Source organism: Medicago sativa, chromosome 3, assembly GCF_051527215.1.
Source record: "Medicago sativa cultivar Bolivia chromosome 3, Bolivia_mono, whole genome shotgun sequence".
Taxonomy (NCBI): Eukaryota; Viridiplantae; Streptophyta; class Magnoliopsida; order Fabales; family Fabaceae; genus Medicago; species Medicago sativa.
The window spans coordinates 13,002,963-13,022,033 of NC_140751.1; the positions used below are offsets into that span (position 1 = coordinate 13,002,963).

At 34.9% G+C, this 19,071-nt stretch overlaps 1 protein-coding gene across 1 annotated transcript; it reads left to right on the plus strand.

The window, feature by feature from the left end:
• The first annotated feature begins 16,718 nt into the window (after nt 1–16,718).
• Nucleotides 16,719–17,537, plus strand: LOC146935853 (auxin-binding protein ABP19b-like). Its single transcript, XM_085757650.1, has one exon. It carries the CDS (start codon nt 16,769–16,771, stop codon nt 17,396–17,398), a length of 630 nt encoding a protein of 209 aa, XP_085613776.1. The 5' UTR covers nt 16,719–16,768; the 3' UTR covers nt 17,399–17,537.
• The last annotated feature ends 1,534 nt before the right edge of the window (nt 17,538–19,071 follow it).

Sequence of the window (19,071 nt, forward strand, 5' to 3'; positions counted from 1 at the left end):
TTTTTTTACCTCTGTACATGTTTTTAAAAAAACGCATATGCTATGTGCCAAATTTGACTCGAGATAGTTTCTAATAGAAAATAATTAAAAATGACTTCTATATCATCTTAAAAAATAAATAAACTTCTATTATCAAACAAATAATTAAAAATGACTTTTAATATGGCTGTTGGCTTTCATTAATAGAAAATAATCAAAAAATTGTATCGATGAAATAAATTCTTCTGATGAACCATTAAATTTCCTGCGGATTTTTCTGTGGATTTGTTCAGTTTCCTGAGGAATTACCTGCGGAAATAGCTTTGCTGCGGCATTACCTGAGAAATTTGCTGCGGAATTTCATGCGGAACATTAGCAGGAAACATTAATCTCTCCCACTCTGACCAAACATTTCATGCAGATATTATTGGCTTTTCCTGAGGAAATTTCCGTAGGAAAATTTCCTGCGGTTTCAAAAATCCTCAGGAAACTATTACCCACGAAGGTATTACCTGGGAGTGCAAAGCCTTGGCAAAATCGGCAGGAAACCTGTTTCCTGCGGATTTTTCACTTGATTCCGCAGGAAAATCGAGAGTTTCTAGTAGTGGGATTGACAAAGATAAAGATTAGGAAAAATATGGCTCCGTCTACGGTGCATGATGTGAATGGGTCATGCACCCGTGAGAGATGTAATACTAGGTTTTTTTTTTTTTTTTTGAAACAATGCTAGCTGTTGGATATATTATAAAATAATAAACGATTATGATTGAAATTAAGAGTTACCTGTTAAAGTAGTATTGTTCGGTAATTCTCCTTGTTTATTTATATATATGTACCTTAATTAATTTCACCTGAATTATTTGATTTACTAGTTAATAGAAAATATTCATTCATTCTTATACTTAAAATGTTACTAAGGGGGTAAATTTTTTTTTTTGTTGCAGTAACTGCAATAGTGATATGATAATACAAAAAAAAAAAAAATCTTTTTATAAAGCACATATTATGTAGGCTTAATTGCACTTTTGCCCCCTATATTTTGCCAATTGTGCGATTTTGCACCCCATTATTTCAAACGAGCGATTTTGCACCCTATATTTTGCCAATTGTGCGATTTTGCACCCCATTGTTTCAAACGAGCGATTTTGCACCCCATAGTTTTCCCCCTTTCTGATTTTGCACCCCAAAAAATCATAAAAATATTCAGTTTTTTTCCAAAAATTTTAAAAAATCGAAAAAAATTTAAAAAATCAGAAAATATAATCATATTTTTTTTTAAAAAAATTCTGGAATTTAATTTTCAAAATACAAAAAAAGTAAATTTTCAAAATTTTAAAAAAAGGTCAGATTTTTTTAAAAATCTGGATAGAAATTTTAAAAAAAGGTCAGATTTTTTTAAGTGTCACTTTTTAAGTGTCACTTTTGGAGAAAAATTTTGTTCCAATTTAACTGTCACTTTCAAAGTTCAATGCAACATTAAATGTTGTTTTACCATTATTACCCTTAGTTATTTATTGTGGAGAGAGAAGTATATGAAAGAAGATATTAAATGAATAAGGTCATTATGGTAAAAGTATAAATTATTGTATCAAAAGCAGTAACATTTATTTATTGTCTTGGTATGTGTAAAATGTCAAAATGTGACAATTAAAAAGGAACGGAGGTAGTAATAAACAAGGAGACTTACTTAACAATACCAGTTTAGTAGATAACTCTTGATTTCATTTATAACCGTTCATTACTTTATAATATATCCAACAGCTAGCATTGCTTAAAAAAAAAAAAAAAACTAGCATTACATCTCTCACGGATGCATGACCCATTCACATCATGCACTGTAGACAGAGCTGAAAAATATAGGTAGACACACTTTTGTTTGTACACCCTCCCCACCACTCTGATTTGGCAAATTTTTTATTGGTCCAACAAAAGCAATAATAAAAACAAGGGAAATGTTAACCGGTGCCCCGCGGGCACTGGTTAAGGAGTCAAATATAGTAGTATCCTACATTAAAAGTTTAAAAAGTGTTTTTTTTTGACTTAAAATTTTCACTTTTGGATTCCTTAACTAGTGCTCCGGGGACACTGGTTATCATTACCCTAAAAACAAAAACAAAAAAATCAATAGACAAGATTCTCTCTCCACGCCTTACTTTTTCCCCCTCTTTTCCTCTCTGTTCACCATGTCTTTTTTTTCCTCTCCGTCCGAACTTCGACGGTCACGGCCATCGCCATCGTCCAACAAAAGCTTCGTTGGCGAACGAGGCGGCCACTCACTCCCCCTTTATCTCAGATCCGTTTTCCTGTTCTTCATCTGATTTTTAGGTTCTGAGGTCGCGGTGGTGAGAAAATGAGATGGCGGCCGAGAATGGTAGTGGTGACAGCGAGATAACAGTGAGGACGAAGGTTTGACTGCCGGCATATCTGTTTACGGCGTGAGACGATGTTGAATGTGGATGGAGGTTGGTGGGTAGATCTGATACGAGGACGGTGGTGGTGGCAACAGAGGTCGTGGAAAAAAGATGACAAAGATGAGGGAGACAGAACGAGGAGAGAAGGGCGGAGGAGAAAGGAGTACGGCCGATTTTGTTGTCGTCGCCGGAATTAGTGGCGGTGGAGAACCAGAGAGAAGACAGAGGATTCACAAAGGATTTAAATTTATTTTTATTTCTAAAAGTTAACCCGTGACGCAGTATTAACCCTAGATTTAACCTAATTTTTCACGTGACTTTACTATATTAACCCTAGTTTTCTCTTATTTCTAAATGTTAACCCGAGACGTAGTATTAACCCTAGATTTAACCTAATTTTTTCGCGTGACTTTACTATATTAACCCTAGATTTCTCTTATTTCTAAAATGGGAAATAAAATAGGAACAAGTTTTTATTGCTTTGAGTCTTCTTTAACAACAGTAAACCATCGTGGGATCTCGTGAAAATATATTTGGCATGATATAGCATCAATCTTTTAGTTTATATCAAGTTAATTATTTTGTTTCATTACTATAATTAAAGACTTGAAAAGAATTTTTATTTCTAAAAGTTAACCCGTGACGCAGTATTAACCCTAGATTTAACCTAATTTTTTCACGTGACTTTACTATATTAACCCTAGTTTTCTCTTATTTCTAAATGTTAACCCGAGACGTAGTATTAACCCTAGATTTAACCTAATTTTTTCGCGTGACTTTACTATATTAACCCTAGATTTCTCTTATTTCTAAAATCGGAAATAAAATAGGAACAAGTTTTTATTGCTTTGAGTCTTCTTTAACAACAGTAAACCATCGTGGGATCTCGTGAAAATATATTTGGCATGATATAGCATCAATCTTTTAGTTTATATCAAGTTAATTATTTTGTTTCATTACTATAATTAAAGACTTGAAAAGAATGCTCGTAAAAAATACTTGATAAGAATGACATATTTGTATTTAATGTGTAAATATTTGGTCAAATGATTAGAATAGAAACTAAAACAAAACTAATATCGATTTGTTCAAGTGGAAAGGGATTTGATTCCATGTGGGCAAAGGTTCCATTCCTGACCCATATGTATGGAAAAAGTTTGGTTGGAAGTAGAAAACTCACCTTCTATGGTTCACAGGTTCCCGGCCGAGATTAAATGCTACTATATGGTGGTGGAAACTTTGTATAAATACCATCACAACCAAAATAGAAAAGAAAAAGATTTGCTAGATTAAACATAAATTTATTCAACAGAACAAAATTAATTAATAAAACAATTAAAATATTTATTAAACATAAATTTATTCAAAGAACTAAATTAAATTAATAAAACAATTTTATAAAAGTAATTGTACTTAAATGTATTATAAGTTGTTCTTGATGGAGCTTGAATTCAGTCGAGGTATCGATTGGTTTCCTCAACTATAATCTTATATTTTCCAATGACATACATTGATGAAGAAACTATGTCTCTCATTATGTGTTCCTTTTACTTATTCTTCCCAGCTTATCTCGACATTTTTCGTAATTATGTCAATGAAGATTTAGTTGGTTTCCACAAATAACTCATTGGCCCGGAAATAGTAAGGGGGAGCCTTTTTTGTACTTTTGTGTGAAGGCAACCACCTTTGCTCAAGTGAACATTGTTCCCTAGTCGGTTTTGATGGTCTCTGGAAGTCCAAACCTATATATGATTTGGTGCAGGATACATTTAATGATATCATCCATCCCCACATTTATCATAGACAAGCCTCGTTCTACTTGGAGAAGTAGTCGATTGTCACGATAATGAACTTGTGTATTTTAGAGGAAGGAATGTATATCTTTCCGATCAAATATGTAGCCCATCTGTGTTTGTTACATAATTGAGAACGGTGGATATGTTGCTTCAAGAAAGAAAGCATTTTGCAGTTTGCTAACAAGTGATCATGATTATGTGTTTGATGGTATATGTGGTTTGGCTGTTAAAATTGTATGATTTCTATATAATTTTTTTAAAGTTGAATTTGAAAGAAAGCAATTTGCAGTTTTGCAGTGCCTCACAAATTTGGACACTTGAGGAATATTCTGTTATGGTGGGGATGTGCTTGACTTTGTTGACGCTCCTCTCAATCATCTAAAAGGCAAATGCCCTTTATATTACCCCATATGTAATCGTCAATGATTTGTTTAACCGTGAGTTGGGAGTCTGCCATGACTTGGATATGATCATACTCATAAACCATAATTACAAGTATCTTAAATCTCCTAATTATCGCTTCATATTTGAATTGGGTGTTAAATAACTTAGATCTAGGTGACATTTGAATTTCCAAACCCTTCCCTAAGGATTAATGATGATCACTCCCGCTCCAGTTTCCTTTTTGGTCACAGGTTCATCAGAACCATGAAAACCTAGGGTTTAACGTTAACCTCCACTTTTGGCTTGACTAATTAGTTTTGAACTTCCAAACATCGATGTTTTGCTAAAAAGTATGCCAGAGCAAGACCCTTAGGCTTTGTTTGGGAGTTCAGAGGGGAAGGGAGGGGAGGGCTTTGGGGGGTTGGAAATATATAGAAAAATGGACAAAAAATTCATATTTTTTGAAAGAACAGTTTTTTATAGAATGACGATAAACTAATATTTATGATTAATATACTTTTAATTTTAAGAATATTATAACAACATATATTGAATTTGAAAAATTCATATAAACCCTCCATAACCCCCCAAAACCCTCCCCCAATACAATTTTTGAGTTCCCCCAAATGAGGGGGATTTTTTATTATGAGTAAAAAATTAACCTCCAAAGCCCTCTCCTTCCAATGTCTTCTATTTCTTCCACTTGCTCCTTCCTTTTTTCCAAAACCCTCCCCTCCCCTCCCCTCCAAACTCCCAAACAAAGCCTTAATTTTTTGGAACGGCACATACTTTTGCGGAATGACGTTAAGTTTGATTTCTTGTTTCATCATCCAACCATGCAATACATGCTTATTGAGAAAATATGTAACTACGTCAATCTTACATATAACCAGAACCTTGTAATAAATAATACTATATTTTCTATTCCGTCATTGGTATCCTGTTCTAATAAGCTCCTGATTGATTCATCTTTTGTAGCAATATATATCTTAAATAATTACATGGTACTGACGGTGTAAGAACTGAAGGATTAGATAAAGCTTGATTAATCTAGTCAGAAGCCTAACGTTTCTTCACTCCCCATAGGTGATCATGCTTTCTATTTTTCAGTCGAATTGGATAAAAACCTTTTTAAAAAGTTAATTTTTCCTTAGACTTTGAAACTCCTTTTCTTGAAGGTCACCATTTAGAAAAGTATTTTTAACATCCATTTGAGTAATATTTCGTGGACGAACAGATGAAACAACAATAATAATAATAATACAAATAGTAGTCATATTTATCACATGAACAAATGGTTCTTCATAATCCATACCATATTCTTGTAAGAATCTCATAGTCATAAGACAAGCTTTGTAATGCTAAACGGATCCATACGTGTAATTAACCTTAACCTTGATGTCACAGAGGTGGAAAGTGGATCTTTGCTGCACAAGTTAGAAATCACCTTTGACTTACGAACTAAATTCCACATGCTCAAGATATGGATATGGACCTTAAAAGGAGAATGGGACAACCCGAGTTTACTTTACCACGCACCAGATGGAACTATGTTATGAGCGTAGGATATGCGTTCCAAATAATGCAGGATTGAAGATATTAATTCTAGAAAGCTCATAAGAATAGTTTTTTTATGCATCTCAGTGTGACCAAGGTATACCAAGATTTGAAAAAAAGACAATTGGTGGCCTAGTGTGAAAACAAAAATTGTAGAGTTCATTGCGAGATGCATTATATGTAAGCAAATTAAGATTGAGCACCAGAGACCGGCAGGGTTACTTGAACCTTTAGAAAATTCCATAGTGGAAGTGGGAGAAAATATGCATGGACCTTGTAGGTGGTTAACCTCGTAATCATGAAGGACATGGTTCGAATTAGATGATTATGGAACATTTAACCAAATCCCCTCATTCCTATTAGTTAAATCCAATTATAATGTGTCACAGTATGTGGAACTATTCATTTCAAATATTTTTAAGATACATGGAGTTCCAGTGAGTAATATGTCAGACAGGGAATCCCAATAGTCAGGATTGAATGAAAGGACAATTTAATGGCGAAACTATTTGGGTACTAGAGTCGGAAGTGATGAAGAGCTATCTTAAATCCTTCTTATTTGAATTCTAAATTTTGAGAACGAAATTTTCTTAAAATGGCAGAATGCAGTGCTATTTACTTGACGATTTGAGAATAAATTGACAATTGTGGAATTACAAGCTAAATGAGGGTTATTGGTTTTCTATTATGGGTATATAAGCCAAGTCCTTTGATAGAGCCAAACCACAAGTGCACGGTCTATCGAAGTAATAGTAGTAAAAGAGAGTATCGTTCCGCTAGGGAGTTGTTCAATTTAACTAACTTTTAAAAGAATGATTAGAGGAGAAGAGAGTTTATAAAAGAGGAGGTTCAGTTGGTTGAAAGTAAATAACAATAATAAAAAGAAGCCTTGGGATTATTGGTTCATCATAACGACGAATCCTTTACTAACAGACCCTTAAACTTATAACCTTACGTTAGTCCTAATTTCTAAAGACAAGTTTCTCTTAAGCGTATCAAAGCTTCTCTCGAAGTCAGTGAGTGTATTCCTCCAACAACCACACCTATTCTCATGGGTGATTGTCTTTCGAACCCTTGAAGATCGAAACTTTATATGTCTCAAGGTTTGCTAGACTATTCTCATGTTTCGCAATCCTTGTCTAAATTCACTTGTTCGAATATCAAAGCTCCGCGTTCGCTTTATGAATTGATATTTGAGATAATGAATTAACAATTATCAAACTCTCCACGTTCGCTTCCACAGTTTGATAATGGTTAATTCATGTTAAAGCGGTGAATTTAGATTAGAAATTAGGGTTACATAAAATTAAGGTTTAAGGCTTGGCTTGATCCGGATTACGTCATTAGACTTATCCAACAATCCCAAGACAAAGAAGTCTACTCACTCATGTTCATCGTAGACATGGGGAAGAAGAGAGAAAGCATAAAATAAATAACAAGAAAGTAAAGAAGAAATAAAAAGGTGAACTTTATTAAGAAAAACAATTGTCACTATTGAATTCCCAGAAATAAAGATGAATATTTTGTGATGGGAGGCTACTCTATTTATAGCTTACAATCGACTTAAAATCTAAGCAATTACAAGGGATTTTCGGTAAAACTAAAACATCGTAGCTTGGGCCTGAAGAAAAAGCAGCAAAAGGCATCCTGGAGGGTGGCACGACCTTGCCACATGTTGGCACGGGCCGTGCCAAGCTTCTGACTTGTGGGAGACATATTTTTGTCTCCGTATCTTCGTATTTTTGCTCCGAATTTGCTCCAAGGATCCTCCCATCATATATTCGTTCCTGAAATATAAAATATGCAATTTGAAGTAAAAAGATTCAAAAAGGAAATAAAATTAAAATAAAATAAAACTAAATCTAAATAAAACGATACTAAATAATATATAAAAATAGACTAAATAAAGACTCATCAAACTCCCCCACACTTGATTCCTTGCTTGTCCTCAAGCAAAAGGCAATAGACAAAGTAGCAACAAAAAAGATATATCATATGGCAACACAATTGAAAACCAATGTATCTCTTAAGGTTTTATTTCAAAGTACACTAATCACAATCTCAAGTATTCCTTGTGAACCTATTCAACCCAACAACAAGTCTTAAGTAAGTGTGTGTGTGTGCAGTCTAACCCTTTTCTTGCTCTTGTATAAGACAGATATTATGAGGAACAGGTTCTATCATTAATGCTAATGTAACCGAGAAAAGTCTTTTCTTCATTTCATATAAGAGAGATGGAAAATTATTTAGAATTAATTAACAATCTAAGCACAAGGGGCTGCAGATTGCTTAGGGGCTATCTATCCTCATAAGAGATGAGAGATGAAGTGTAGATCTAGCTTTAAAGTTTTGAAAATTTTTGAAACAAAAACCTCACAAAATTTTAGATCTAAGCACAAATACAAAGACAAACATGGAATATTACCTCAAAGTGTTGAGAAAATGACTTGGATCTACAGAAATCCGGAAAAAAACGCGGCTGCCCTCCTCCTTGCTATGGCCGAAATCGGCCTTGTCTTTGTGGTAGAGAATGAGTCCGAAAATTGCCAGTAGTGATGATGAACAGTGACGAAATAGTGCTGAAATTGTTGTGTGAAGTCTTTTTGGAGTTTCCCCCTAGATTCAAAATAACCCTAAGTAGTGATGCAAAATTTTTATTCATCTCCGCGTAGGAAGTCTTTTTGGAGAGGGTGTCCTTTCCCCCTAGCTTTGATGAATTTATTTCCTCATTTGAGGGATTTGGAATTTAAGCTCAATTAGGGAGTCACCACCATATTTAGGAAGTCAGAGAGAGGGTGTTTTCCTCAACATGTTGGTGCCATCCTCCCACCCCATTTTAGTTCAACACATTATAAATTTAACAATAAAGCACTTTATTTCCCAAACAAACTTATACTACTTTTACTTTTAAAGACTTTTAAGGGTCTATGTTAACATTAAAGCTAGAACGTGTTCCTCAAAATACCTACTTATACATTTACTCAAAGATTGCAACTGAGTGCTTTTCTCATTGGAGAATTTTTCACAATAAAACAAGATGTGGGTATAGCAAGAACACTAAAAACACCAGAAATCACTTTCATGTACAAGAAACAACCTTTTAAGAGAAGACAAACAATAAATTTTATGCCACAATTTCCATTAAAAACAAGGTACTTAATCATGCCTTTCGCTATGAAAACAAAACAAAAGAATGAAGTTCAAGGGAGTTTGGAAACACTACGACTCTAGACACTTTATTAGCCACCCCCCCCCCCCCCCCCACAATTAGGGGAAGCATTGTCCTCAATGATTCAAAAGAAAAGCGAAATTAAAAGAAGAAGAAGAAGAAGAAGAAGAAGAAGAAGAAGAAGAAGAAGAAGAAGAAGAAGAAGAAGAAGAAGAAGAAGAAGAAGAAGAAGAAGAAGAAGAAGGAGTAGAAGAAAGAGTATGAGAAAGAGAAAGAAGGAGAGAAGGGATAAGGGAAGAGAGGAAGAGGAAAGCTCACAATTGTTCATTGAGGTCCATAGGGAGGACCTTGGAGATGGAAGTGGTGCATCATCCTCCGGAGCATCTCATTATTTTCTTCCAACAAGCAGTTGCCCCTTTGGACATCATTTCTTAGCCCCGTTAGTTCAACACCTTGCCTTTGTTGCTCGGTGTTTATCCTCTCAACCTCGGTTCACATCCATGCCCATCTTTCATTGTTATGGAGCTCTTCGGCTTCTTGGTCATGGTGCTCTCCCTCATGGTGCAAGTTAGCACCTTCTCCTTCATCATGGTGCTCATATACCTGTTTAGTATCAACATACAACAAATTTTCTTCCACCTCGGTGTTAGTCCGAGATGGGTTAGGAAGCAAAAATAGAATAGCTACATTGAGTTTAAGGGCATATTGCAAAGGTGGACGATGCTTAATGAATTTCATAGAGATTAGTGTGTCTATGTTAAGCCTATTGTTGCCCTCAATTTGATTTATCCCCTCCTCCTCACTCACTCCAAACTTCCTAGCAATGAATGTTATAACACCACCCACCACTATATCAGCTACATAATTAGGTTTAGTTCCTATGGAGGCAAGGTAATCAAGCATGTAAAAACAAGTATTGACGGGATTATTATTAAGCATAGCCCAAAGCATGAAGAGTTCATCCGTCCTACAAGTTTCTACTTCTTTCCTACCCCAAATGGTACAAGCCATCACTCTTTGGAGGTACCTAAGCACTGGGTTATGAATGTTACTAGCCTTGTTGGAACGTGAAACATATTGATTTAAACCGGTGATGCGTTTCCAAAAGCTAGCAGGGTCATAGTCTTCCAGCTTTAGAGCTTGATTCCAAGAGTCATGGATGAACCCCGCATTTGCGAAGCCCATTTCATTGCAAAAATTTTCAAGAGACATCTCGTAATCAATATTCAAAAGCCAGAAGGAGACTCTATGATCGGGGTCATCTAAATTCAACTTATCTTTCTTGAATTGTATGGAACTTAAAAACTCATAAGTGAAATTTTCATACCCCCTCATAGGTCTAAGCATCTCACCCCATCCTAATCTATTCAACAGTTCAAAAGCATTGTCCCTAAGCTCTAAGACATTCAAAGTATGAGAGTCAGGGTACCTACAAGGATGCAAAGGTTTAGAGATAAGAGCTTTATATCTTTCCTTTTGGTTGTTATCCTTGAAGACGATGCCATGATTCTTAGCCGGTGCTCTTTTCTTTTGTGGAGGTCCTCCTGAAGAGCTTGCTGGTTCAGGACATCTTGTCCGACCATCTTCCAAGAAAGCGAAACAAGGCATGTTGTGATGTCGTACCAACATGTCAAGACATCTTGTCCGACATCTTGCTAGAACACTTGTTTTAACAAAATACGGCCAATTACAGTCTACAAACCTAACAATTTTCCATACAAAAGCGATCCTAATGAGTATTACGTTGACATGAGAGATTAAATTAAAAACTGGTTAGGATATTTAGGTATGGGTTATGCAACTAAATGCATATATCAGGAACTATTAACAATACAAATCGATTATGAATTCAAAATTATTTATATGTAATTAAGTCGTGTCAGTCGAAGTTTCGCGTGAGTACTGGACTTCGTGGTTCCGCATCAGTATTGGAAAAGTATTTGTCAGAATGGAAATCCGGCATGGCGACAATAGGAGTACCAAAACTTTAGTGTGTTTTATAGGTAATTAAGTCGGATATTTAGAGGGATGTGTCGAGACTACTCCGCCCGACCCTCCCATAAAATCAACTAGGATAATATTGTGTGATACACGCTAACATTATTAAGCATGAAATGTGATATGAATTATGATATAGCATACCGACTGTGATATTAGTATCCCCATATACCGTTACTTTAGGATAGGTGGAACTCTCCGAGACCTTATGTCTCATCTCAATCCATTTATTTTATTTCAAATACACATTTTGCTCGAGAGAAGAGTAATCAGAAGGAAGCATGATGATTTACATTCACTTATCTCGTATATGATGTTGTATTTCTCATTTATGTACTGCATACTCATTAGTTAGTGTTGATGTATTCAATCATGATTATATGGATGTACTCGTCATTCAATATTTATTTTATTATTATACGAGACTTGATTATGATGTATCTATTCCAACAAGGAATTTATGTTGTAATTATAATGTATTCAGTACTAAGTTGAGGCTCAACTAAATATTGTGATGTTTATATCTTATAGCATTTCAAATGCTAGATTCATAACAGGAAAAAATATATTCGTATGTTAGAATTTAACTACCGGCTTGTGTGTCTCTCTAAAACTCTTCTCTCTGCCTTCTCTCTAGACATTGCAGTTTCCTTCCCTTCTTATCCAAATCCTATCCCTCCCAAGATGTAGTCAGCAAGCAGGGTGGTGCGACGAGGAGCTCCTTCCTCCTCACCATCTTTCCTTCCCGTTAAAGTTGGTGGTTCTACTTCCGACATCCGGCGCGCCACCGCACTTTTACTTCTCCGTTGTCATTTCTCTGTAGTCGTTGACGGTCTCATCTCCTGATCTCGACTAGTGGCGGCCTCGTCTCTAGATCTCAACGATCTCGTATCATTACCGTTCTGTTTCTGCTGCTTTTTCTCGTCATCGTTGAGGTTTCGATTTTGTTTCTCTGATATGTTTCGTTCTGGTCCGATGTCATTCTGTTTCTACTGGTGTTGGTGTGTGGTGCCATTTCCCCTTTCGAGGCTGGAACTCTGCTGCTTGGGTGTTTTTTTGTTACTGGTCTCCATTGATTTTCTATTTTTGTTGTTGTTGAGTTTTTTGTTTTCTCTTTTGTAGTCAGTTTGAGTCTTTGTAATGTCTGGTTTTGTTTTGCCTACTCTTCTCTTTTTTTATTTTGTGTTGTTGTTTGTTGTTCTTTCCCTTTTGTAGGGTGTTTGTGCCGTCGGTTTCTTTCCTCAGTTGCCGCCGGTTCTGTTCATGGCTGCATGTTTCATTGTGTTTTGTGAGACTCTGGTTTTTTGTGTTTCTGTGCTTTTTGTTGGTCTATATGGCCTATAAGATTGCAAGCTAGGGGTGAATAGCTTTTTGCAAAGTTTTTCTGGAGTTTAATAAAAATTGATTTTAAGGAAATTGACTATTGGAATCATGCACAAACAATCACAACATTAAGCAAAAAGATAAACCTATGTGCAATAAGATTCAATGTAGAATCAAACTTTAATGTGCCATGAACAATTTACAAAACTCTAGACAATTTCAAACCAAACATATATGAACAATAATATCAAACTACCAATTGAAAACACAATGCATATGAAATTGAAGAATTGAATAGATTTTGCAATCAATTGATCTAAGCAAATTATTTGAAACCTAATTCAATGAATTAGATTACCTTTTGATGAAAACTACTTAGATCAACACTAGCAATTATCCTAACAATTATTCAATTAATCACATGCAATAGTAAAAAGTAAAGAGGATAGGGAAGAGAGATAACACTTATATTTTTATAGTAGTTCGCTCTTTCTCATCCTCGCTAAAGCTACTTCTACTCTTCTTGATGAAGTACGCCTTCACCAAGATCATCCACGAACTAAAAAATGCTGAATACAATGTGTTTACAAGAGTTCCTTGAAATTAAACCTAATTTTTTGACCCCTATGCAAACACTCCCCCAAACTTCAAATAACCTTTGAATTTGGTGCTCCTTGAATATTCGAATCCTTGATTACCCGTGCACCCCTTTAAACTCTTCACTCGAGCCTACATCCGATAAGCGAATCCCCTTCGACTTCAAGAACGGTTAGAAGGACTCCCGTGTCCTTTGGAGGTGGAATGAGATTATTCACATCACTTTAGAACCTTGATTAAGCCCAATCAATTTCCTTGAAAGAACCAACTTACAATCCCTATTAGCACCCTAGAAAATCAATGTGACTAAATGTACAAAGTGATTCTAAGAAAAAGTGTTTAATCTTGAAGAATTTATGTGCAATGAGTTTTTGAGACCTAGAGAGAATAGTTGCAAAAGATTCAATGATTTGAGTGTTATGAGGAAGTGTGTATATATAGAAAAGGGTGGCAAGTGCAAAATTTTGGCAAAAAACAACAGAGTGAATCGATTCACTTAATGTGTGAATCGATTCAGACAACTAAATGACAAGCCAGATGAACTATGAAGATTGATACGCATCAGATACTTTTTGAATCGATTCAAATATCCCAGGATGAAGATTGATACGATTCAAACTCTTATGAATCGATTCAATCGAAGTTAGAGAGTTTTATGATACAATTCACTGAAATTTGAATCCATTCAAGAAGGGAAGAAGGAAAAACTGATGTTGCCAACATTTGAATCGATTCACAGTTTTTCTGAATGGACGATTCACTATGATACTATTCAGGAAAACTGTGAATAGATTCACTGTGATGCTATTCAGTAAAACTGTGAATAGATTTACTATGATGCTATTCATGAAAATTTGACTCGATCAAAAATGAGTGACACAAGGAAAATGGACAGAAGGAATGCTTGATATGAATCAATGAATCATGAATTGAATCGAGCAATTTGCGGAAGGATTTTCATATACATGACAACACACAAGATATCAAGGAATAACATGACACAATGAAACATGGTTTTTTAGGTGCTAAAGCTAATCAACATAAAAACATCATCAAATAAACCTAGCTATTTAGACATCATCAAAACACAAACCTATAACTAAAGCAACATCATCTTCACTTTTGTGTTATTGTCTGTTGTGTTTTGGTGGTTTTGTATATATCCCTGTTTTGTTGTGGTTTTGTTTCAAAAAACCTGAAAGGGTGTGTGCCTTTTTGGTTCTTGAAACCCGAAAGGGTCTGAATCTAAATCTTCGTGCTGGTGGGTTCTTCTTTCTTTTTGGCTTGGTTGTTTTTTACTCTGGCGACAGACGTCTTCTCCTTGTCACCGGTGGCCGCATATTTACGATCTAGGTTTTGTTTTCCGCTTCACACCTGCGTCGTTGCCCGTGTTCTTTTGTTGGGTTTCGTCTTCCACTAGATCTGTGTTTGTGTTGCTGCCTGTTTTCATGGTGAGGCGGTTATGCGGCATTGTTCTATCTCTATCGCTGGTTTGTGGGTATATTCAATGTGGCTGCTTCTTCGGAATGCCTCAATGATGATGCTGCTTTCTTTGGAGTCTTCCACCTTTGTTGTCTTGCTCTTGTTCTCACTAGTCGTAATGCATTGCTGGTGGTGGTGTTGGTGTTTCAATTGTGGTGGTGGTGGTGATGGTGTTGTTGTTGTTGTGTGGTCGTGGTGGTGTATCAATTGATGTGGTTGTTGTGGGAGATTTCTTTGGGAGGCAATTTCTGTCTTTCGGGTCCATTTTTGTTGTCGCTAGCTATCGTTTGAGTTTGGGTTGTTAATTAAGGTGTGTGTCCTTTGAGCTGATATTTTGTTCCTTTTTTTATTGATTTTTACACCATCGCAAAACATGTCTTCTGTCTCAATTTTGTGTTTTGGATTCTGTTGGGCCAGTTACTTTTGATTCGAGATCGGGAGTTGGCGTCTAGCTACAATCTTGTTTGGCTGGCAATGGTTTTTATCTGGTTGACCGAGGGTTTGGGGTGCCTTTCTGATTTGGTCCTGTAGTCTGGTGGGCCGATCGCTTTTGATTCGAGATTGGGAGTCAGTTCTTTGGTTCAAGTTTTGGTTTTGGGCTTTTTTGGTGTTCTTTCGGTGGACCGGAGGTTTAGAGGTGGTGGAGGCTGATTGATCTTTAGAATAGTGGCTTAGCTTTGGTGATGAGGACAAGGTGTTTCATTTAGAGGGGTTTTTCAGGAGGAGTAGTGGCGATGCTGGTTATGGATATCGTTTTTCAGTGGTTGTTTAGTGAAGGAATCTGTTTTAGGTGGTGATGTTTATTAGCTACTGCCTTAGGTTTTCGGTGTTTTGAGGAGGTTTTTATTTTGGTTTTAATTTGTGGTTATGGTGTACCGTTGATATGCGGCACCATTTGTATCTTGTTTCATCCATACCTTGCGTCTTGCGAGAATGACGTTTAATAATATTTGCCGATTCAAAAAACTTCCGGCTTATGTGGCTGCTTAGTGTAATGTCTTATTGTTTCACTGAGTTTGAATTAAAGTTTGAATTATGGTCAATATATATCTTTTACGGTGTAGTATGTTAGACAAGAATTGACACGGGAACCGGATTGCATCTTCAACCCAAACAAACAAGAGAAATTTGGTTCAATTATATTATATAAAATACAATATTCTTATACAAAATATACGATACGTTGTGACAATTCTATCATGTACATGACACGGGTGTCGATACTAGTTTACTCTATATCGTTTTATCTTTTATTGATTTTCTTTTCCGGAGGTAAACTCATTAGAGGTATATTAGGTATTAAATGTGGGTACCGGAGAAAATTCTCTTTCTACACATGTTTGTTCTATATATTGGTTTTTTTTTTTTTTCAAGTAGCTTAACGTCTATAAAAATTCACTTTAAAGATGAATAAATGGAATGTTTGAGGTTCAAACTCGGATCTCTGCATACAATATGCATTATCCTTTACCAAGTAAGTTAAGCTCACGTTTATACTCTGCTTTTTATGTAATCTATGGATTTATATATATTTTGTCTCATACAAATCATAAAAGTATATTATATCAGCAAAATAAAATCTATATATTTATTGTACAACAGTGCTGATAATCTTTAGTCAAAAGAATATTATTTTTTTTTGAAAAAAGTCAAAAGAATATCTGTAAAAAAAAGTAAAAAAGAAAAAAAAAACTTTAATCAAATAAAATAATTGGACCGATATAATCTACACTTGGCAAAAGTATTATTATATAAGTAAATTGGTCTTTGGTTTTATTATAAATCAATCAATATCAAAAGTTTTTCTTTTTTTTACAAAAGAACAGTTGAAAAAACTTTGAAAATATGCTTTAATTGGGGTTATTGTGTATTTAAAAATGGAAAAATGTTGGTCAATATGAGGAGAACCATGTAAGGAAATAAGGAATACGAAATATTGAAATTAGAATAAATTTGAATGATGACAAAGTTCCATCTTGCTTGTTTTCACACCTTCCCACCTCCCTATAAATAGTTGGCCAATACCAACATTACCTCATACCAAATCAAATAATATTATTAAGCAACCTAAGATGAAGATTTTTCAAATACTTTTCCTTTTTGCATTTTTCTCATTCATAACTTCCTATGCTTCTGTAAACGATTTCTGTGTTGCAGATTTAAAGGCTCCAAACACCAATTCAGGCTATCCTTGCAAACCTGTGGCGAGCATCACATCAGACGATTTCGTCTTTCATGGCCTTGTAGCTGCAAATACCAGCAACTCGTTCAAAATTGGAGTCACCTCAGCAACTGTCACCAATTTTCCTGCCCTTAATGGACTTGGAATATCTGCGATGCGTGTAGACATGGACGAAGGAGGATTGTCTCCAATGCACACTCATCCCGATGCTACCGAATTAGGGATTGTGGTTCAAGGTGAATTTACTGCTGGATTTTTGACACCTACTTCATTTTATTCCAAGGTGTTGAAACCGGGTGATGTTTTTGTTGTTCCAAAAGGGATGTTACATTTTGCAATTAATTCTGGCAAGGGAAAAGCTATTGGTTATGTTAGTTTTAGCAGTGAAAATCCTACAATTCATACACTTGATTCTCTTTTGTTTGCCAATAAGCTTCCTTCTGATTTAGTTGCAAAAACTACCCTTCTTGATCTTGATCAAGTGAAGAAGTTAAAGGCTCGTTTTGGTGGAAGTGGGTAGGAATATAAGAATATATTTTTATATTTTTATCCTTATTTTAAGATACTATAGGGTTCCATGAATTAGGAATCAAATAATAATTTGAGTCATACTCTCTCAAAAGATAATAATAATAATAATAATAATAATAATAATTTGATTCATACATTTCTTGCTTTCTTATCTCTCTCCTTTTCCACTTTTAGTTTTATTTTTCTTGTAATGAATAATGAGGAAGACCTCTGCATTAAAATTAAATTGGTGGTCAAATGAGCAAGACCTCTATATCTCTCTCCTTTATAATAAACATTTACTTTGCAAAAAATGAAAAATACACGTAGCAGGTCATTTTACACGTGAGCAAGGGTTTTTTTGGTGTTGTAGCTGTCACAATGGGACACTGTTGATGTTATGCTTCCGTGGGGGTTTGATTGTTCTTAGTTTTGTTGCTATGTAAGCTTTTGGTGTGCCTTGTCTATGTGCAGGGCGTTTTGTATTCTGTTTATTTTGGTCTCTCTCTGCATTTTTCCTACAGGAAGCCTAGTTATAAAAAATATATTAGAAGTCGTTCTCAATATCTTTATTAGAGGTGGCAACTTGATCCATCAAATGCATCTCAATCCACTTAAAATTCACCCAATCCATCTTCTAAACAAAAAAATTGTTGATGGATTGGTTTGGATCCATCGACCTTATTTTAAAATCCAATTGATCATCTCTTTAGAAAAATAAATTCATTCGATCACTTTAAATAATAAAAACACATTAGTTTGATAAAATAAAAATAATTTTATACAAAAATAATTTTATAAAAAAAATTGAAAGAACTGAACAAAAAGGCCTGAGAGAAAAAAGCAAAAAAAAATTATTTTTTAATATTATAATATTATAAATTTAAGGCTTAATTACTTAAATGGTCCCTTAACTTATTTGTTGTTTTCGATTTGGTCCAAATAAGTTATGGGACAAATTTAATATATTATTAATATTTGATATTATTTTAATATTGAGGGTGTAAACGTTGGATCACCACCGGTCAATGTCGGAACTCCGTTGTATGCCACTGTATGCCGTCATGAATCTCGCCTAATTTTCGACTGAGCGGTGCCGTGACTCGTCGAATCACCGCCATGGTCAACGGTGGAGGCCGACGGTCAACGGTGGTGCACCACCACCTATTAATATACATATTTAATTTTATGTATATTTAATTATTTAGTATTTAAAACTATTTTGGGCTTCATAAAAAAGTTTGTTTTGGGCCTAGACAAAAATTAAGCATTTGGATTAAAAAAATGTGTATTAGACATAAATAGATAGTGGGTTGTATATTTTTACTTTTTGCACTAACTTATTAACAAAATAATTATGTAAAACATATAAAAAAAGTAACGTATTTTATTAGATGGATCGGATAGATACAATATTATCCATATTATGGTCCAAATCCATATCCATTCAATCCATCCATTTTGTCACCTACTCGAAATGTAAAAATACAATGCTATAAAGAATGTGCCAATACTCCATAATTAATCCTTCCTTTGATTTATTATAGAGATTAACTAAAACATATGAATATTTTCAAGAACAATTACAAAGTAACTCCTAAAGGTCACTAAAACCATGATATGACATAATGTCACCGAAGATACCAACACCTAGAGAGGGATCAAGCAAGGAAACCTTATAAG